At 33.7% G+C, this 19,886-nt stretch overlaps 4 protein-coding genes across 4 annotated transcripts; 2 read left to right on the top strand and 2 right to left on the bottom strand.

Moving 5' to 3' along the window:
* The first annotated feature begins 1,057 nt into the window (after positions 1 to 1,057).
* LOC130713504 (beta-glucosidase-like SFR2, chloroplastic) lies at positions 1,058 to 6,219 on the top strand. The gene is made up of 10 exons (XM_057563271.1): positions 1,058 to 1,438; positions 1,575 to 1,917; positions 2,535 to 2,673; positions 2,861 to 3,027; positions 3,876 to 4,097; positions 4,437 to 4,605; positions 4,684 to 4,917; positions 5,012 to 5,161; positions 5,251 to 5,380; positions 5,677 to 6,219. The coding sequence occupies exons 1-10, from the start codon at positions 1,267 to 1,269 to the stop codon at positions 5,871 to 5,873; spliced, it is 1,923 nt and encodes a 640-aa protein (XP_057419254.1). The 5' UTR covers positions 1,058 to 1,266; the 3' UTR covers positions 5,874 to 6,219.
* Positions 6,220 to 8,317: 2,098 nt separating this feature from the next.
* On the top strand, positions 8,318 to 11,944 carry LOC130714999 (serine carboxypeptidase-like 26). Its single transcript, XM_057564986.1, has 10 exons — positions 8,318 to 8,689; positions 8,847 to 8,954; positions 9,058 to 9,153; positions 9,255 to 9,347; positions 9,563 to 9,651; positions 9,722 to 9,991; positions 10,087 to 10,247; positions 10,466 to 10,561; positions 10,952 to 11,057; positions 11,497 to 11,944. The coding sequence occupies exons 1-10, from the start codon at positions 8,389 to 8,391 to the stop codon at positions 11,641 to 11,643; spliced, it is 1,467 nt and encodes a 488-aa protein (XP_057420969.1). The 5' UTR covers positions 8,318 to 8,388; the 3' UTR covers positions 11,644 to 11,944.
* Positions 11,945 to 15,082: 3,138 nt separating this feature from the next.
* On the bottom strand, positions 15,083 to 15,856 carry LOC130713756 (uncharacterized). The gene has a single exon (XM_057563551.1). It carries the CDS (start codon positions 15,655 to 15,657, stop codon positions 15,178 to 15,180), a length of 480 nt encoding a protein of 159 aa, XP_057419534.1. The 5' UTR covers positions 15,658 to 15,856; the 3' UTR covers positions 15,083 to 15,177.
* Positions 15,857 to 17,130: 1,274 nt separating this feature from the next.
* LOC130713005 (ferritin-like catalase Nec2) lies at positions 17,131 to 19,486 on the bottom strand. The gene is made up of 3 exons (XM_057562813.1): positions 19,180 to 19,486; positions 17,847 to 18,072; positions 17,131 to 17,637 (listed from the first exon to the last, which is right to left on the bottom strand). Exons 1-3 carry the CDS (start codon positions 19,479 to 19,481, stop codon positions 17,284 to 17,286), a joined length of 882 nt encoding a protein of 293 aa, XP_057418796.1. The 5' UTR covers positions 19,482 to 19,486; the 3' UTR covers positions 17,131 to 17,283.
* Positions 19,487 to 19,886: the final 400 nt, after the last annotated feature.

The following is a 19,886-nucleotide window of genomic DNA, read 5'->3' as shown; positions in this document are numbered from 1 at the left end:
TTTTATGTGAAATTTGATATTTTGAGCGAAAGAAGCAATAATGTGGGTGGGGTGTTATGTGATGGTAGTGAATGATGATGTTGAGTGGTGCCAATGGTGCGGGTGGTTGTTGCAGGTGTCAGGGAACAATGGTGGTGGTACCGAGTGGCGGTGCTGGACAATATTGAGTAATAGATGGGGTGGAAGATGCTAGTTTATGGTCATGGTAGTGCAATGTGCTCGATCGTGAATTGTGATGAGTTGCAATATCATTACAGGCAGGGGCGGATCCCAGTGTAGATTTAAGGGTGCAATCACGCTCCAATAGGAAATTTTTCTTTTTAGAAAAATACTTAAACGTTATTTTCACGCCTTAAAATGTTGTGTACTACTCAGTTCAACTTATGACATAGAAAGATGTTACAAATGAATGTAGATCGTGATGCAACACATTTACAAAACTATATAGTATTTTTTTTAAAGTTTTGTGAACTACTAAAATTCTTATTTTTGTTACTAATAAAATATAGCGCAACCGTAGATAGTTTTGTTTCTTAAGCATTTAGTCCATTGTTTGATCCCTACACAGTGTGGATAAAGACTTGTTGGTAGAAACTTACTCACTTAATATGATTTCCACACCTTAAGAAGTCTAATCTTTTTTTTTTTTTGAAACTTAAGAAGTCTAATCTTATATCTATCGAATGTGGAAATACACTAGTAAACCCGAAAAAAACTTTTGGTTGTGAGTTGTGTATCATCCACAATATTTGAGTCATTAACATTAACATCCAGCTGAAGTAACCCCTATATTTGGGTAGTAAATGAAATGCTTTATATTGAATAATGTTACTCACACACCTCTCTTTTGAGGTGAGTGTGTGAGGTGGAATGATGAGAGAGATAGGAAGAAAAGAAAAAGTAAGGGAGAGAAAGTATGAGATGTGATAGATGATAAGAGGAGAGAGATAAAAATAAAAAGAGGTGGAAATGAAGTGTTTTAAAAATGAGGTGTGTATATATCATTACTCACAGTCACTCCTTTATATTTTGTGGTAAATGAAGTCAAATATGGAAAAGTCGAGGTAAGATAAAGTGGGGAGCAATTTTACAGGTGAGGCTGAGAGTAAAGCATGCTTTCATTTCATTTTCATGTCCCAGATATTATGTGATAAGAGATCAGATAACGCCAATAGAACTGAGGAAGCATTAGCATGGAAAGTTAGTTGGAGATTACGTGCACAGCAACAACTCCTCTTAGTGAGTGAGTGACTGAGTGAGACGGCGATGACGCCGGTGTCACTCTTCCTCGTCGCCACCAAGCTCGCCGGAGCTCTCGCCACTCTCTCCGTCGCCGCCAATGCCTTCTCTTACTCTCGTTTCCGCAACAAGAATCTCCGCCCATTCCGCTCCCCTATCGATGAATCCTCCGACCCTCTCGCACTCTTCGACATTTCAGGTCCCTAACTACTATCAAACCATGCAAAATCCATCATTGTTGCTATTTCAATCTGCTATCTAGTTTTGCTATTTGTGTGGAACCAAAGCATGCTATAGAGGATGAGCTAAACTTGTTTGGTTAATTTTTTTTGAAGAGGGAGAATCAGAAAATGGGTTTTTCTTTGGTTTGGCTACGGCACCGGCACATGTTGAGGACAAGCTTGATGATGCTTGGATACAGTTTGCTGAACAAACGAGTGTTGTTGAGCCCAAGCAGGAAGTGGATGCCTTGATGGGCTCTGCTGCTGGTGATGGTGGCGTTCAAGGAGCTGCATCGTCTCCAAGGCAAGCTCATGACAAGGCCAAGAAGCCTCTTAAGGTTGCCATGGAGGCCATGATTAGAGGATTTCAGAAGTACATGGAAATGGAAGTAGAGGGTCATGAAGAACAAGAAAAAGAACAGCCTAATGTAACTTCTTGGCATAATGTTCCACACCCGTAAGATTTCATATTTTTATTTGAATGTTAATGGGGATTGAGGGAATGATATAGACAGTGCCCTGATATAGCTTCTATTAGAAAAGGTTATTAATTCATTGCATGTTTTATTTTCGATAATAAATTTATATTTTTAAACTGCGGCGCTCCTGCACTGCTTAGCGGACAAGGATACTTTCATGTAACATGATGGTCTTGTTAGAGAGAGGAAGGTATATTTTAAAACTGATATAAGTGTATCCACAGTGAGACATGGTGAGTTGAAACATAAGTCTATGCACCATCCTATCTCTCACAAATAGGAGAGAATTCCAATCCTTTGTTAGCTGGGCAATATGTAAATTTCAGTAAAATATGGAAGGGAAATTGAAGGGAGAATTATTTCAGGTGAATATTATCTAATTTAAGAAATTTTCATAATGAAAGGAATAAAAGATAGGTTGTTGTGTAAACTTCTGATCATTGCTTATATATGTTCATAAAAATTATATTAGTTTCTTAATTCAAAAATGGGAGTTTACCCTCCATCGAATGCTACACCCTCCTTCTATATGGAAAAAAGAAAAACACTTCGATTTTGTAGCTGCATAGAAATTAAAATAATGCCTGATTTCCAGGGAGGAGAGGTTAAGGTTTTGGTCTGATCCTGATACAGAACTAAAATTGGCCAAGGATACTGGTGTTACTGTTTTTCGCCTGGGAATAGATTGGTCAAGAATCATGCCAGAGGAGCCAATAAACAGTCTTAAAGAATCTGTAAGCTGGATTCTGACCTTTCATAATGATGATGAGTTATTGTGACATTTATGATTAAGCTTATGTTAGTCAATATCTTCTGTAGTGGATCTTATGAATATGATTTTCAATTTTCAAACTTTTATCTTGAATCCTTATCAACCGGCAGAGATTTTACTTCTATGAATAACTCACCTGCTGTTCTTAGGTTAACTATGCTGCATTGGAGCGTTATAAGTGGATTATCAATAGGGTTCGCTCATATGGGATGAAGGTGATGCTCACTCTTTTTCATCACTCACTTCCACCTTGGGCTGGTGAGTATGGAGGTTGGAAGCTGGAAAAGACAGTGGATTACTTCATGGACTTTACCAGGTTAGGTTTACCTTCAGGGACTGTTGGCTGTACGCCATTAAATTATTCCTGCTGAGGTTTTCTCTCAAAAATTCAACAGAGGTTAACTGTTACCTTGTGCCAGCCTATCTTTGGTTGTAACTTGTAAATGAACAATGAAGTGTATAGACTAAATCTGACGATTATTTATTTCTTGACTGATTGATCTCTGATAGTGTAAGTGTCTATTAGTAAGCAAGTTAGTTAGGTAGGTTAGTTAGGTTGGGATAGTTTAAAGGAATAAGGCATGTTGCCTGTAAATAAGATCAAGATGAGAGGTTGTGAGGGAGATCTAGCTAGTCATTTGAGTGAAAATTCGGGCCTTTAGGCAGGGGGATTTCCAGTCCTTCAAAGTACTGCAGTGTTCCACTGTGTAATTAGGGTTTGTCCCTGTTTCTTTCTCTTAAGACACCAAGTTGCGATTATTTTCTATGTTGGATGTGTGCTGTTTACTTGAGGACATTACAGTAGAATTATAAAAAAAAATTGAATTTATATGGAACAGTTACTGCATAATTACTTCCATCTGTGATTAATCCATCTTGAACCCATTATGATATTATGGTTTCTGAGAATTTATGTCACATTTAACTATCCTTTTGTCTCTTTGCTTTTGACTACTAATTCCATGTTGGACTATTTTTTAGAAGTATGTTGGGTAAATTTTAGAGATTAAATTCTTCTTTCCGCATATTATTAGGTTCCTTTTCGTGTATATTATTTTCCCTGATGTTTAGCTGAAATTGTTATATAATTTTGTTGAGTTACTAGTCTACGAGCTTCGCCAGTATATTCACATATTCTTTCTCATATCCTCCCATTCAATGCAGGCTTGTTGTAAACAGTGTATCAGATTTAGTAGACTATTGGGTAACATTTAATGAGCCTCATATCTTCTGTATGCTTACGTATTCTGCCGGAGCTTGGCCTGGTGGTCATCCTGATATGCTGGAGGCTGCTACTTCTGCACTTCCAACTGGTGTTTTCCAGCAGGCCATGCATTGGATGTCTATTGCACACTCAAAGGCATATGATTACATCCATGAACAAAGGTGAATGTCTTTAAAAGATAGAATTTGTTGCAAGTTTTTATTGAGTATATGTCATGGATTCACCAATGAAGGTTAAACTCTGTTTCCCACACAATGTTTTTATGATATTTATGCTCTTTCTGGGTTATGTACATAAGTTTTTGGTAAATAGCTTCAATCTATGCCTATCTGTTCGATTTCTTAGCTGTCAGATTTTTCTAGTCTAGCTAATTTCTTTTTCCTTCTCACCGCTCACCGCTTCTCATTTAACAGGCTAAACATTTGAAGTTGATTACTTTACTTGGTTGCTTTTCTAATTTTGTGATTGTAGTTGTCTGAACTATAGTAACTTTTTGGCAGTAACTCATCAAATCCGAGAGTCGGCGTAGCACATCATGTGTCATTTATGCGACCGTATGGGCTGTTTGATGTTGCTGCTGTTATATTGGCTAATTCATTGACTATCTTCCCATACATTGATGAAATATCTGAAAAGCTGGACTTTATAGGCATAAACTACTATGGGCAGGTTTGGTTATTAGCCTTGGTAGTGCCCTGTGTATGATATCTGCATATACTCACATGGTGATTACTACATTTATTTCAGGAGGTGGTCTGTGGTTCTGGCCTGAAGCTGGGGGAAAATGATGAGTATAGTGAATCTGGTCGAGGGGTATATCCTGATGGCTTATATCGGATGTTGCTTCAGTTTCATGAAAGATACAAACATTTAAATGTCCCCTTCATCGTTACTGAAAATGGGGTTTCGGATGAGACAGATTTGATCCGCCGGCCATATCTCCTGGAGCATTTGCTTGCTATTTATGCAGCCATGACCATGGTTTTGACTCTGAAGTTTTTATTTGCTTATGGTTTTAAGTTATTCTTTTATAAACAATGATTATGTTTTTTACCTTCTCATAATTGTTTGACAGGGCGTGCCTGTGCTTGGTTATCTGTTCTGGACTATTTCTGATAACTGGGAGTGGGCTGATGGATATGGTCCCAAGTTTGGACTTGTTGCAGTTGACCGGGCCAATAATCTTGCACGGATTCCCCGTCCTTCGTACCGCCTATTTTCTAAAGTTCGAACTTTTTCTGGCTGCATTTCTTTCTCCAGGATATTTGCTTTGTCTAATTTTGGGTGACACTTTTGATGGGCTCTTGATTGCAGATTGTGAATACTGGTAAAATTACTCGTGAAGATCGTGAAGCAGCATGGTATGAACTCCAACGAGCTGCTAAAGAGAAGAAAACAAGGCCATTTTATCGGTCTGTGGACAAACATGGTCTAATGTATGCAGGTAATTATTTACTCTTAATTTAGACTAACAATCTTTGTCTCTGTTGATTTTGGGCCTGTATAATTGATTTTACTTGATCTCCCCCCTCCCTTATTTTAGCATTTTGTTCATTCAATACACACATTGTTTTTAGTTATTTACTGTGGAGCTTTTATGCCAATAATTTAGTCACTTAAATTTTTGGTAGTTATATCAGCACCATGCAAAACTTGAGAAGAATATCCTGTTCCTACTGTGACTACTTGATTTATCATAATGCAAATTTACATTTAAATCACAACTATTGGTTTATACAGGTGGCCTTGATGAGCCTATACAGCGACCTTATATTGAACGAGATTGGCGGTTTGGGCATTATCAGATGGATGGTCTCCAAGATCCCTTGAGCCGTTTCTTAAGATTCACTATTCGATCACTCTCTCTTAAATGGAAAAAGGAACCTCAAAAGAAGAATGTCAAATTAGTTCTCGAGCCTCTTGAACTTAGCAGTTGACAACTTACCTATTTCTCTTGTCGCAGATTCCATTGTTTTGAGTGATGAACACTTTCAATTTCAATATTACACACAAGATACATACGTATAAGTTTCACGATGTCTGTAATATTGCACAAGTAGCTGTTTTGATGCCTTCTTCTTGTAAGCTTATGTGTCACATATTTAGGAAGAAGTCAAAATTATTATTCAAAGTGGAGGGTAATATATGGGCAGTGGGCTGCCTATCCCTTTAATTGGAATTTCATGTATGACAATTGACAATGCTCAAAGAGTGTAGGAAGAAGTCAAAATTAATATTCAAAGTGGAGGGTAATATATGGGCTGCCTGTCCCTTTAATTGGAATTTCATGTATGGCAATGCTCAAAGAGTGTATGTCCAGGACTGCTTCATATAATTAATAGTCCTTTTATTTTTTTGTTTTTGTTTTGAGAAACTATGATTTTCTCTTTGCAATGAAGCAAAATATGATATAGAATCTCATTTCTTTACTGCTTAAGTTCTCTTAAGTATACTGTAAAACAAGATACAATTTATTTACGAGTAATGTTACTCACACACCTCTCTTTTGAGATTTGTGAGGTGGAATGATGAGAGAGATAGGAAGAAAAGAAAAAGTAAGGAAGAGAAAGTATGAGATGTGATAGATGGTAAGAGGAGAGAGATAGAGACAAAAAGAGGTGGAAATGAAGTGTTTTAAAAATGAGGTGTGTATATATCATTACTCTTTATTTACATTTTTTTTAACATTATATAAAAATTATTATATTTTAAATAAATAAATATTAAAATAATTTTTAATTATAATATATAAAATATAATAAAATAAAAACTAGTTATATTTGAGACATTTCACTAAATTACACACACACATACTTCTTTTGGTATACTAACTTTTAATACAAATGTTATATACAAAAATAGTAATTTTTTAATTTATTATTTTAAAAAAATTCCTCAACTTGTATTAATAATTTTTTAATATGAGAAATTGAAAAAGTTGCCATTAGTAATTACTATAATGAATAATATAATAGGTCATTAATATACAACTAATATTATTGTTAATGTGAAGGTCAAGTCAATTTTAGTTTCACTTTTTATTTTTGTTTTTTTTTCTCAAGTTGCCATTAATAATAAGAAATGAATTTTTTTTTACAATTAGTAATTAATATAATAATGAATATAAAATTTATTAATAACCAATTAATATTGTTACTAATATGAAGGTGAAGTCAATTTTATTGATTACTTATTATTATCATTATTATTTTTAATTTTTTTTCTAAAGTTGTCACGAATAATGAGAAACTTATCAAAAGTTTTACAATCAGCATTTCATATAATTAATAATAATAATCATAATTTAATAATATCAAACCAATATTGTTATTAATGTGTTGTTCTCATGACGAATCCATTTCAATAAAATATATTTTCTGTTGTCAAAAAAAAAATTTAATGTGAAGGACGTGTCAATTTTACTTTTACTTATTATTATCATTATTTTTTAATTTTTTTTCTTGAGTTTCCATTTATAATTAAAATTTAAATCATTATTATTTTTTACAATCAGTAATTTATATAATGATTAATATAAAATTTTATTAATAACTATTTGATATTTTTATTTTTTCTGAAAGAGATAATATTATTAATTTATAGGTTAAGTAAATTTTAGTTATATATATTGAATGATTGATATCGATATTGATATTTATGATTGATTGACTTTAGTAGGTAGTTGAATAGATTATAAATTAACAATTTTTTATTTTATTGTTTAAGGTAATAAAAATATATTTTTTATTATTTAATGTAAAAATCATGTCTCTTTTACACACATATATATATATATATATATATATATATATATACTAATATGAATATTAATTGATTGATTGATGATTGATGCAGGTGCAGCCAAATAATTGATTATTAAATTTAAATTAATTTTATATTTTAGTAATATGTATAAGAAGTTTTATAAGTAATACTTAATACAAATAATTGCGAAGATGGTCATTTAAAGAGCATTGTGACAATGACTAATTTTTAATACTTAATGTATTTGTTATATATATATATATAACATTATTTATACTTTGGAGGAGATGGTTGTTGCATTTTCAATTAGTGTATTCTACCCATATCAAAGCAAATATGAATGTTTCTACTTTGGAGGAACTTTCAAAAAAAAAAAAATACTTTGGAGGAGCATTTTGGATAATTGTAGTAAAAAAACAAGTGAATGAATCCAAATATGCATTGAATTTTGGAAACCTTGATAAGGGACCACTCCGTGACTGACAGAAGGTTGATGAAAAATAAACTATATTGTAAAGTGATAAGCATGATGCATAGATAATACACCACCTAGTATAGTGACTACTGTGGTCAAACAACTTATGTTTGTGGCCTTCTTGTGTGGGTAAGCCCAACTCCAAGTGTACCACAATTTCAAGTGCTCTCCAAGCCACTACTTTCAAGCACTATAAGAGTGTACCAAATGTAATGTTTTGGCCAAAGATATTCATTGTAGCAGCAAATATGAATATGAATGTTATTCTTTCTGTCCACTTCCTATGTTTCTTTCTTTTAACTACATCATTCATTAAAACATATGGAATAAATGTTGGAGCCAATGAATCTGATAGAATAGTTGATCTTCCTGGGGTACCTTCAAGCCCCTCAGTCTCACACTTTTCAGGTTACATCACGGTCAATGAAGACCATGGGAGGGCCCTTTTCTATTGGTTTTTCGAAGCTCAATCCGAACCGTCCAAGAAGCCTCTCCTTCTCTGGCTCAATGGAGGTATGTGATTATCTATTTGTTGAATCACATGTCACATGTTAGCAACTATTCTCATACTATTATTCAGTTTTTATTTTTTCTGCAAGGTAACAAATTGAGATATGGTTATATTACTTATATACTGATACCATTTCATTTTATTGGTTTGACTCTGAAGGACCTGGATGCTCCTCTGTTGGGTATGGTGCAGCTATTGAGATAGGGCCTCTTTTAGTCAACAAAAATGGTGAAGGACTAAATTTCAACCCATACTCATGGAATCAAGGTTCATATTTTCTTTCCATCTTTGGACTGTAGAGTATACTATTTGACTATTTCAATATTGAATAATCCATTTTGCTTACTTGGGAATTTTTGAAACTCTGCAGAAGCAAATTTGTTATTTGTAGAGTCCCCTGTTGGAGTTGGTTTTTCTTACACCAACACCTCTTCTGATCTCACCATATTAGAGGATAATTTTGTTGGTGAGTTCCCACTTTGTAGAAGATGAATAAAATCCATCTGATTTCATTGATCAATTAAAGCCAACCATATTTGACAAATTAACTTCTTGTTCTTGAACTAGCTGAGGATGCCTACAATTTCTTGGTGAATTGGCTACAAAGATTCCCACAGTTCAAATCCAGGGGCTTTTTTATTTCAGGAGAAAGCTATGGTGGTTAGTGTTTAACTTCATGTTTGGAAAGTGGAAACTCTCCTACAATTGATTCCGAAGACAGAATCAATTCTAAGGAGAAGTTTTCTGTGAGTAACTGCTAAGTTTTAGAATTGATTCTGATGAAAGGGAAGCTAATCCAAACCTGCTATAAGTATGATCTCTTTTTTCCACACACACACACTACTAACCATATTTTAACTGTCCCCATTTTTCAGGACACTACATTCCTCAGCTTGCAGAGTTAATCTTTGATAGGAACAAAGATAAAAATAAATACCCCTTTATCAATCTTAAAGGCTTTATAGTAAGTAAATCCTCCCTTACCAAGAAAAGGGTAAAATTAGAACATTGCCTCATATACTTTATATCTCCAGGTAGGGAATCCAGAAACTGAAGATTATTATGACTATAAAGGTTTGCTGGAATATGCATGGAGCCATGCAGTTATATCAGATCAGCAATATGACAAAGCAAAACAAGTGTGTGATTTCAAACAATTTCAATGGTCTAATGAATGCAATAAGGCCATGAATGAAGTCTTTCAAGATTACTCAGAAATTGACATATACAACATTTATGCCCCGAAATGTCGTCTAAATAGCACATCCGCAATTGCTAGTGAGGGCCTTGAACAACTTACAAAGGTAGATAATTAATGTAAAAAATCTAGAACTTTTAGATTATGATAACTAGTTTCATATGAAGTGGTTGAATATGAGGTGAAATTTTGTTGTTGCAGGGGAGGAATGATTATAGAATGAAGAGGAAGAGAATATTTGGGGGCTATGATCCGTGTTATTCAACATATGCAGAAAAATACTTCAATAGGATAGATGTTCAATCATCTTTTCATGTAAATACTGAAAGAGGAAACACTAATATCACATGGGAGGTTTGCAAGTAAGCACTTAGACCTTGATCCCTTTATTGATATATAGGTAAAATCACCATAGTTTAGGTGGCCCAATAATATTTTAGCATGTGTCTCGGAAATTTCAGTTCATGGCACGTGTCAAAATAGTCACCCAAGGCTAGGTGATTTTACTTCATATTTACTTGACAAGTGCTTTTTTTTCATGCTGATTATTGAATATTAACTTTCATGTCTCGTTTCACAGTAATTCCATATTGCAGACTTACAACTTCTCTGTCTTCTCCATCCTACCCATTTACACCAAACTCATCAAGGGTGGGCTTAAAATATGGATTTATAGGTATTTCTGAGTAATTTTTATTTGTGAAAGTATCATTTATTATTTATAGCATGTTTTCTTTCACTATAAAATTAAGACACTTTTACTCAGAAGCTAAAAGTAATTGTAGAACATTTTACCACAAAACCAAACATGTTGTTAGTGATCATAGGTTTTATAATTGAGTTATATATACATCTAGTGTTAGAAGGAGCCAATGGGTGAAAAGCAGAATTACTTGATTTTGGGGAAAGGATCATGTACTGATAATCATGTGCAGTGTGTGTGCAGTGGTTGCAACTTGCAATGGTGTCCTTTACCGTGAATCAGATCACTTTTTGGAATCATCATTTTGATATCATGAGTTGCATTATTAGTAAGGTGTTGTTTGTTTGTGACTTTGTGGTGCAGTGGAGATGCAGATGGCAGAGTACCAGTGATAGGGACACGATACTGCGTTGAGGCTCTTGGATTGCCTCTTAAGTCAAGTTGGCGCTCTTGGTACCTCGATAATCAGGTTCACATGTTCATCTTCAAGTGCATATTTGGATACACGAAAATCATAATAAAGTTAAAATCAAATTAGACAACCATAAAAACTAAAAGAAATTGCTTTTGTCCATTATAATTTCGGCTGAACGTGATTTTCCACTATATATCAGCATGCACCTAATTTAAAAATTCTTCTATAATGATTGATGTTAAAGTTAGAATTGGGAGAAGTTTTCAAAAATTAATCATTGTGATTTAATCAACTTTATAATATCATATATACACATGTATATGATCACAGTTGTTGGTTTTCAACTTAATTAACTAAAACTGCTAACTTTATTTTTTAAAGTGTCTTTCTTCATTTTGGTAAAGACAAAATCAAACATTAGATACAAAAATTTGTTTTCAATAATTAAAACACATTTTACTTTTAAAATTAATAGTCTTATTAATGCATGCAGGTTGGAGGAAGGATAGTGGAGTATGAGGGTTTGACATACGTTACAGTGAGAGGAGCTGGTCATTTGGTGCCTCTAAACAAGCCCAAGGAGGCTCTTTCTCTTATTCATTCTTTCCTGGCCGGCGACCGCCTTCCTACTCGTCGTTGATCACTCCTCTCCATGTACACCGATCATTTTTAGTACTACAGGAGTACTGAAAATTTGCTCTGCCTCCTGGGTTTGCAATTTTTCTCAAAAAGAATGAAATTCTGGTGTATATCATCAATATATTTAATAAATGAAAAGTAATAATGTGAGAGGAATGATGTATCCATGAAATCAAGGTGTTAATTAGTTTCAAATGATCATTATCAAAGATTAATCACATGTACATGTATAAATATAATGCCTTGGCCTTGTAGTGGACATGTTGGTTTCCCGAAATGCCAAAGGGTAAAAGTTTCTGTGAGTTTTTTAAGGACGGAACCAGAAAAAAGAATACACTACTTATAGACTGTTATTACGTACAATCGGCTGAAAACTGACGTTAATGATGCAAAAATTGATGCGATAGCTGATTTAGGCATTTAGCCCCGGCTTAGTGTTGAGTATAACTCTAAAAAGGCTCCAAGCTAACACTTTGTGCCGATTGCTTGGCGGACGCTACAATTTAACCTCGGTTAAGCCAATGCAACACAATGATTCCCATGGCCAACTCTAAATTGTAAATATTAGCGTCGGTTGTATAAGTCATTTTATCACATTTTGTGGACAAAATAACATGCACGCAACATGGGATGAACTCCAAAGAGCGGCTAATAAAAAGAAAACAAGGTCGTTTTATCGTTATGTGGACAAACTCAGTCTGATGTATGCAGGTAATTATTTACTCATTAATTTTTTTATTGGAAAAATGTTGGATTTCCTTAGACCAAAGGTAATTCAAGTATGGAATGATGGACAGAAACTATAAGGTCATGAGTAATTAGAATCCAGAAGATAAAAATGAAAAAAGACAGTAAAATGGTAGAAACACTTGACTATGACCAAACAGCATGCTCGTATGGAATGATGGACCAGAAACATAGATCTTGTTTTTCGTTATAACCATACTTGTCCATGATACGAGGGTACGTAGTAGCTACACATCTTGTTGCATGACTCTCTAAGCATACTGCATACATTGTCAGCTCTAGCAACCCAAACATAGCTCTCATAGCATTGATAATCAGAATGTATAGGTCCGCTGGGTGAATCAGTGGATATATATGCACCCTAGCAGGAACAATCACTACATGAAAACAAACGTTTTACCAACAGCTATTTACCGCCGTCCATATTAACTGACGATATTTAGCGGGCAAATTACATATATAACTTTAGTAGGAATTTGTATGAGCGACATAATTGACCGCCAAATTACTGACTGTTCAAGCCTTCGTAACCTTTATATAGCTTCATCAATAACGTGGTTTCAGAACTCTCTTCAGTCTTCATCACTACCAACCTCTCCCAAGTTAGTATTTCTTCCTCTTCATTTAGTCTTGTTATTTTTATTGTAGAATATTAAGGAAACGCTTTTTACTTGTAGTGACTAGTGAATTAAGGAAATTGGCCAAAGATAAAAATGGTTTGATTTCAGTCGTTTTAGCTGCAGAAATATGTGGATTAATTGCAGAATTCTAGCCAATAGAAAAAATGCCAACCATCATGGACCTTGATCATTTCCATGAAGGGCTAGTATAGTGACAAGCACAACGGTGGCAAAGAACATAACTCAACAAGGAGAAACAGAAAGCTTTTCCGATCATATTTAAATTTTGAACTTATTGATTATGCAATTTTGCAATGATCATCTTAGATTAGGTGCATATATGAGGGACCAAAATCTTAGGAAATAACAAAAAGCCCGAAGAAGTAAAATAAATCAAGAGCGCAATCAACAAAACAAAAATATAATGTGGAAACTCCAATGCCGGAGAAAAAACCACGGCCGTTGTCAAAACCGGCAACCAGAGAATAAATACTATGTAAAAATTGTTACAACACATAGACTTCACTCTCAACCACCCCATGATCCCAATACACTCACACTCTCCAAAGTAAATATTTGAACTACATCTCAAGAACACAAGAGAAAAAGAAAACACAAATATAAACTTAAAGTGTTTTCAGGTGCTACATCTTTGGCGTTTTGGTGTGTTGAAACAAGGAGTTTGAGATCCCTATATATAGTCTTGGACCCTCCCACCCTCACTAATCTAAGCGATGTGAGACTTCTCCAAGATGCATAACTTGATCTTTTTTCTCCTTCATTAACAATGTGAGACTTACATTGCAATCAACCCCAACACAAAACATATACAACTTGCCTCTTTTTCCATTTAAAAGCGTTACTCATCATATTCGACTTCTATAAATTTTCTGTCAAAAAAAAAAAAAAAAAAGACTTCTATAAATTTTATTTTCCTACACATTTATATTTGTAACGGTCTTAAACTCCAAAAATTGATGTAAAATTGCCCGAAGTTGTTTATTTGCTTTTAGTAGCTATTTGGGTTCTCGTAAAACCCCCCACAAAACTGCAAACATAAAAATTAAATAAACGGAAATCAATTGTATTTACTATTTAGAAATTGAGAGCTATTCATAGTTGTCACTTATGCAAAGTTCTTGGATTTATGAGTCAAACTCACACAAAATTTTTTATTAAAAGAAATTTTTAGAACAAAAATTTGCGTACTCTATACTAATGTATAGATCATTCTGAACCACATATTTCTCTTATGTAAAAATTAGTCTATTTGTGTTGTGATTAATTTAGAGTCTCCATCCTAAATGCTCCTCTCAAATCTCAATTCAAATATAAACACAACTCTTGACCGTGACCCTTGCTCTATCGTCATCATACTTTTTCATGTCATGCAAAAGAAAGGCACACAATTCTCTTCCAAGAAGATTACGTGAGGAATTTGGAAAAGGACTATATTCACTTATACGCATATTCTTTATGAAACAAACATCGCTTAGCATATTCGTTTTCTGGTACCTCATCTTATACCAATGTTCCCTATAATTCTTTTATAAAATACAAACAATTAAATCATTCAAGAAGTATATACTAAGTGCACTCATCAGCATAATGTGATGTGATAAATATTCTTATTCTTTTCTCTAATGTGCCTATTAATCTGGAGAGACAATTATATTTTAACTGAGAATATCCAAATCATAAGAAAACTAGCTTTTCAAACGAAAGTTTTCTTTTCATACCAAAACTCGAATATAAAGTCGTGCTTAAGGAAACATATATCACTTAAACTTAAAAATATTTTAAGTAGTGGTCCGCAACATCAAGAGTTTTGGAGTCCTCACAGTGCCATCATCAATCACAGCTGTATCAACTCGTATTTATTTGCCATAATCCTAATTGCATAGTTTCCTAATTACTATAATATATTTACCTAAGTTGGGTATTGAGATTTACTTCTTATACCCAAATTCTCCAATAACATGGACAACTGCAATTTAAAACCCTAAAGCCAAATATTAGTAGGCACCCTAAACTTTGTGTGAAATACAAGCGAATTAAATCATTATAGAAGTATATACAAAGTCCATTACATTTACATCAGCATAATCTGATCAATAATCCATTCATGATATACAATTACTATTTTTTTGCACTAATTAATTAATTAATTAATGCTTAATCATCCTCCACCACTTCTCTTCCTTTGCTGCTTCTTGCTTCCCCTGTTTCCCTGATTGGAAGATAGACAGAGGAAAGGACATGGACAATCCAACCAGAGACTTGAAAGTGATGACAGATCCCTCTGGAGGACCCTTCACATGAATCTCAGTCAAGGTGAACCAGATCAAGAAATCCCTAGCTCTCACCCCAGTGAGATTCTTAATCTTGTTTGGCTCCACATATGCAGTAACAATTGAATCATAGCAAACAAGTATGTTGTCAAACCGGTGCTCCCTCTTCTTGTCAAGCTTGAGCCAAACAAAGCCTATTTCCTTCACATACCCGCATTCTTCAATGTCCTCTACGCTTAACAATCCATCTGGGAGACCAATTCCTGCAAGCAACAAAGAGAACTTCTCCCTGCAAACTTGGTCCCCATGACACACCTCTGCTTTGGCCTTCAACTCCTCTGTTATTAACAGAGTCATTGCTATAGCTAGCTTAATTTGTGCTTTGTATGTGTATCAAGAAAAAGTGTTGATGCCTATATATGACTATGAAGGAGCTCTGTGTATATAGATTGGCCTTTATATATAGTGGTGGTGTTTATTGGAGAAGGTTAATGGGCATAGAGGGTAGAGCAATGGATAAATTTTGAGGCCTTTCTTCAATTTGGCCGAATTGAGCTTTTATAATGCCTGAAATATATGGGACCAACCAAGAGAGGGTATTTTTGGTTTCACAAATATTGTTTTATGTTGGGGCTAAATAGTATTGTTTTCCCTTTCTAACCAAAAGGTCAAGAGATTTAATAATATATTAGTACTTCTTTTTTTCAACTACGTCACATGTATCTTTTACCGAATCATATTGGTTTTCCATGTAATGTATCATATTAAAAAATATTAAAACTCATACAAAAGCAGTAATATTTGTATATTACGGCAGGACATGATGATAATTATAAGTTTAGAGATCAATTCCTTAAAAAAAAAAAACTCTCCTTATCATAAAACCATGGTTGTAAAAACCGGACCGGACCGGCCGGTTCAACAGGTTGAACCAAGAACCGGACCCCTGGCCGGTCCAAAGCAAGCACAAAACCGTCTGGGTTCAAAACCGGTACTGAACCGTCTAAATCGGCCTTGAACCGCTCGAACCGGTGAAAACCAACCGATTGGCGGTTTTGGCCGGTTTTACGTTTTTCTGCTTTTATCCGGTTTTTTTTTGCTTTTTCACGTGTTGGGCCGGCCCACGACAACATGTATATTAAAAAAAAAAGGAATGCATAAGGTTTTCAAAAATTAAAATATAGGATTAGAATAGAAACCATCAAACCAATTCATCACGTAACGTTTCCAGTTTCCTCTGTTCTGCACTTCGGGCTTCTGCACACGGTCTTCAACCCTAGTCTCTGCCACCATCCGCCCGTCTCTGCCACCCTCCACCCGCCGCCGTGCTCCTCCTGTCGCCGGCCGCCGCCACTGGTGAGTGATGTTTTTACTTTTTTTTTTTGGTTTTTTTAACGCAACAATTAATTTAGAAGATTGTTGCTGCATTCAATTTAATTTGATAGTTTTTGGCTTTTTGCTACTTTATTCTCATTGAAATTTTGGATAATGGATATGCTAATGTTAAGCATTGTTACTTTAAAGTTTAAAGTTTAAATCTACTTTTTTTGGTGTGTACTAATCTTAATTTTGAGTTTGACAAGTAATTTTCATTTGAAATATCAAGTTGTGATATTCTTTTTATTTAAGATTACCTTATATATTATCTATTTATTTAAAAATAATATTATTTAATATATAGCGGTAAAACCAGTTGGACCACGGCTGAACTACGGTTGAACCAGTGAACCTTGAACCGGTGCCCTCACCGGTTTCATCACCGATCCGGTTCTGATAACCTTGATAAAAACAAAAGCAAAAAGAAAAATAAATAACATTATCTAAGGCTATTTTATTATTAAATATTGCTCATGATAACAATCATAACATTTTCAAGATACAACGAGTAGAGAGGATTATGATTTTCTCAATTATAAAAAAAAAATATAAAACTCAACTTAGTCAAGTTTTTTTACAATTGAGACGATTTGTTTTGATCTGTTTTCATTGAGGGGCGGGGGCATTAGGGTGTAAGTAGGATTTGGCTATATTACCATTTCCTCCTTTAGGAAAGAAGCCACCAGGGACATGTTCATCACCTGATCCATACACAATCCTCAAAATTTCCTCTGGACTCCTTGGATATGTAAGTGAATACATGTTAAGACCAAACACTTGACCTACAACTTTTCCCTCAGCTTGTTTCTTGCCAAGATCATTCCTTAACAATGAAAGGCGGTGTGTGACCTCATACACAGTCCATTGATATGGTTTCACTTGCAAGTACCTACGTTCATATAGTAATGTTCGAATCATCGCATCTTGCCCAGATTTTGCTCCCAAAAGCCCACTAACAAGCTGTGATATACACACACATATAAATTAATGAAAATAAAAAAATTGTCCACCGTATATTAAGAAAAATCTGATTCTCAAGTCAAAATAATATCTTTGTAAATTAATGTAATTAAACCTACTTTTTTATTTTCTGATTCTTGACGCAGGCATTCACTAACAAAACATAATCATAAAATACTTCATAAATTGAGGTGAGTTTGAGCCCTTACGTTTCTGGTTCTTACACCTTGCAACTTTGGATTGGTCCCAACATATCCAGTAAGGCCAACATAAGGAAGCATGTAAGCTGCAAGTAGGTAGTTGAGAGAATTGGCATAAGGGTCAAAAGGTGGGTTTAGAGGTTTCCCAAAGGCACTGTTTATAACCTCAGCAAATGCCTCCTTGCTTATGTTTAGCAATGGCCTAGGAAACCCCTTTACTTCCTCCGTTATGGCCCTGTAGTAAAGATCCATGAAAATTTATTAGTTTATAAAGTCTCCTTTTCATTTGAAGAATCCTATCCAAAAACCATCAATAATTATTGTTTTTCTTTCTATCCTTCAAATAAAGTGATCATTTTCCAGTCAGAAAAAATAAGTCAACAATATTGAAAGACTTGATTTTTAAGAATTGATTATGAGTTTGTTTCAGATTAAAAAAATATTAATTGTTTAAAAATGAGATCATTCTTAGATATTTAAAAAACATATTGCTTTATGTCTAGTTACACTAATTAAAGTATTTTTAAAAAAAATTGAACTAATTAAAGTATTTTTTATTTTCAGCCACATATATAATCATAATTAGGGTTGTAAATGATACGGGTGAACATGAACTTCTTTAGTAAGAAACCATACCCATACTCACATAAATATCAATTAAGTAGATTTTAATTAATAGGTTCTAGAGTATTCATGGTACTCGTGGATGTATATTTGTGATTATTTATCATAATAGGAAATAGCCAACTTTTTTTGACAGTAAAAAAATAACAAACTTAAAAAAATTCATTTAAAATAAATTTAAGATAATTTAATTATTTTAAATTATAACAGTGCTATAATATTAAATTCAAACACAAATATACAAAAATTTCCCATTATATAACTTGTATACACATTTATTTAATTATTAATTATTTATATATATACATATCAAATAATAAGATTGAAATCTTTAATAAAAAAAGCTAGAGGTATATTATTATTATTTTTTTGAAATTACTAGAGGTATATTAAATAATGGGTATTAATGGGTACAAATATACAACTCATTAATAAACGGGTGAAATAGATATTCATTGAATAAATTCATGGTTATCAGTTATCCGATGCATCAAAAAAAAAATCATGGTTATCTGTGGGAGCAAATAATTTTACCCACTGTAGGTTTTTGTATGCAATATCTGCGGGCATAAGTAACTTTGACATTCCTTAATCATAAGTGCTTTTTTATAATCTAATCGAAGTAATTTTATTCAATAACTTTTTCCGTATTGTAGAATAATAATTATTTAAAAAATTGAAACAAACGTAATATGTGTTTAGAGAAATTAGAGAGTACCTCAAATGTCCAGCTTGCTGAAAAGCAAACTGAGAGAAGATATCCCTTAGGATAGGATCCAAATAGGCATATTGGCCTCCAACAGGAGGGGGTCCTCCTTGGGCTAATTTTGGATCAGCATGATCTAATCCCCAGCCCAGAGTACCATAGAAGTAGAACTCAGCCTCCAAAAATTCTAAGTTTAGATGAAATTGGACGAGATCAACATCTACAACATCCTCAAAAGAACAAAATATTGGGATGAAGAGGGAAAGGACTAGGGAGGATAGTAAGAAGAAAATGGAGGATGTGTGCAGTGACATGTTTACTTTAGAGTCACTTTTCTATGTGATGACAATTGTTTGGTTCATTGCTCATTCACTCAAGCAAGTATATATAGGGATTGAAATGACATGTTTAATCTATATTAATTTAGAAAAATTTTATGTTTAAAATTTATAATTAATTAATTTTTTAAAAATAATTTAGGAAAAAAATTAAATATGATAAAGTAACTATAATAAATTGTCAAAAAAAACCTATATTAAATTAATTACTCTTACTAATTTTTAATCTTAAAATATTATATTTTTATTCAACGAGAAATGTCATTGATTTCAATACTATAAGAGTTTAACCCGCTTATATTTATATATGCAAGTATATATAGTGTGTATTTAGATATTAGCTAAGTGAACCTGAACGGTTTTCATTCTAGTTCATAAGAG

The sequence above is a fragment of the Lotus japonicus genome, chromosome 4 (assembly GCF_012489685.1).
Source record: "Lotus japonicus ecotype B-129 chromosome 4, LjGifu_v1.2".
Classification (NCBI taxonomy): Eukaryota; Viridiplantae; Streptophyta; class Magnoliopsida; order Fabales; family Fabaceae; genus Lotus; species Lotus japonicus.
The sequence above is the reverse complement of the archived record's forward strand: the minus strand, read 5'-3'. Positions and strand labels throughout refer to the sequence as shown.

Bases quoted from the DNA above. Each gene is read 5' to 3' on its own strand.
- LOC130713756 (XM_057563551.1), bottom strand. From the start codon at position 15,657: ATGACTCTGTTAATAACAGAGGAGTTGAAGGCCAAAGCAGAGGTGTGT.
- LOC130713504 (XM_057563271.1), top strand. From the start codon at position 1,267: ATGACGCCGGTGTCACTCTTCCTCGTCGCCACCAAGCTCGCCGGAGCT. The intron at 1,439-1,574 runs GTCCCTAACTAC...TTTTTTTTGAAG, and splicing joins CGCACTCTTCGACATTTCAG to AGGGAGAATCAGAAAATGGG. The intron at 5,162-5,250 runs GTTCGAACTTTT...TCTTGATTGCAG, and splicing joins CGTACCGCCTATTTTCTAAA to ATTGTGAATACTGGTAAAAT.
- LOC130714999 (XM_057564986.1), top strand. From the start codon at position 8,389: ATGTTTTGGCCAAAGATATTCATTGTAGCAGCAAATATGAATATGAAT. The intron at 9,652-9,721 runs GTAAGTAAATCC...TTATATCTCCAG, and splicing joins TCAATCTTAAAGGCTTTATA to GTAGGGAATCCAGAAACTGA. The intron at 11,058-11,496 runs GTTCACATGTTC...TAATGCATGCAG, and splicing joins CTTGGTACCTCGATAATCAG to GTTGGAGGAAGGATAGTGGA.
- LOC130713005 (XM_057562813.1), bottom strand. From the start codon at position 19,481: ATGTCACTGCACACATCCTCCATTTTCTTCTTACTATCCTCCCTAGTC. The intron at 18,073-19,179 runs GTACTCTCTAAT...TCTTTACTACAG, and splicing joins CAGCAAGCTGGACATTTGAG to GGCCATAACGGAGGAAGTAA. The intron at 17,638-17,846 runs GTAAGGGCTCAA...TGTATATCACAG, and splicing joins AAGGTGTAAGAACCAGAAAC to CTTGTTAGTGGGCTTTTGGG.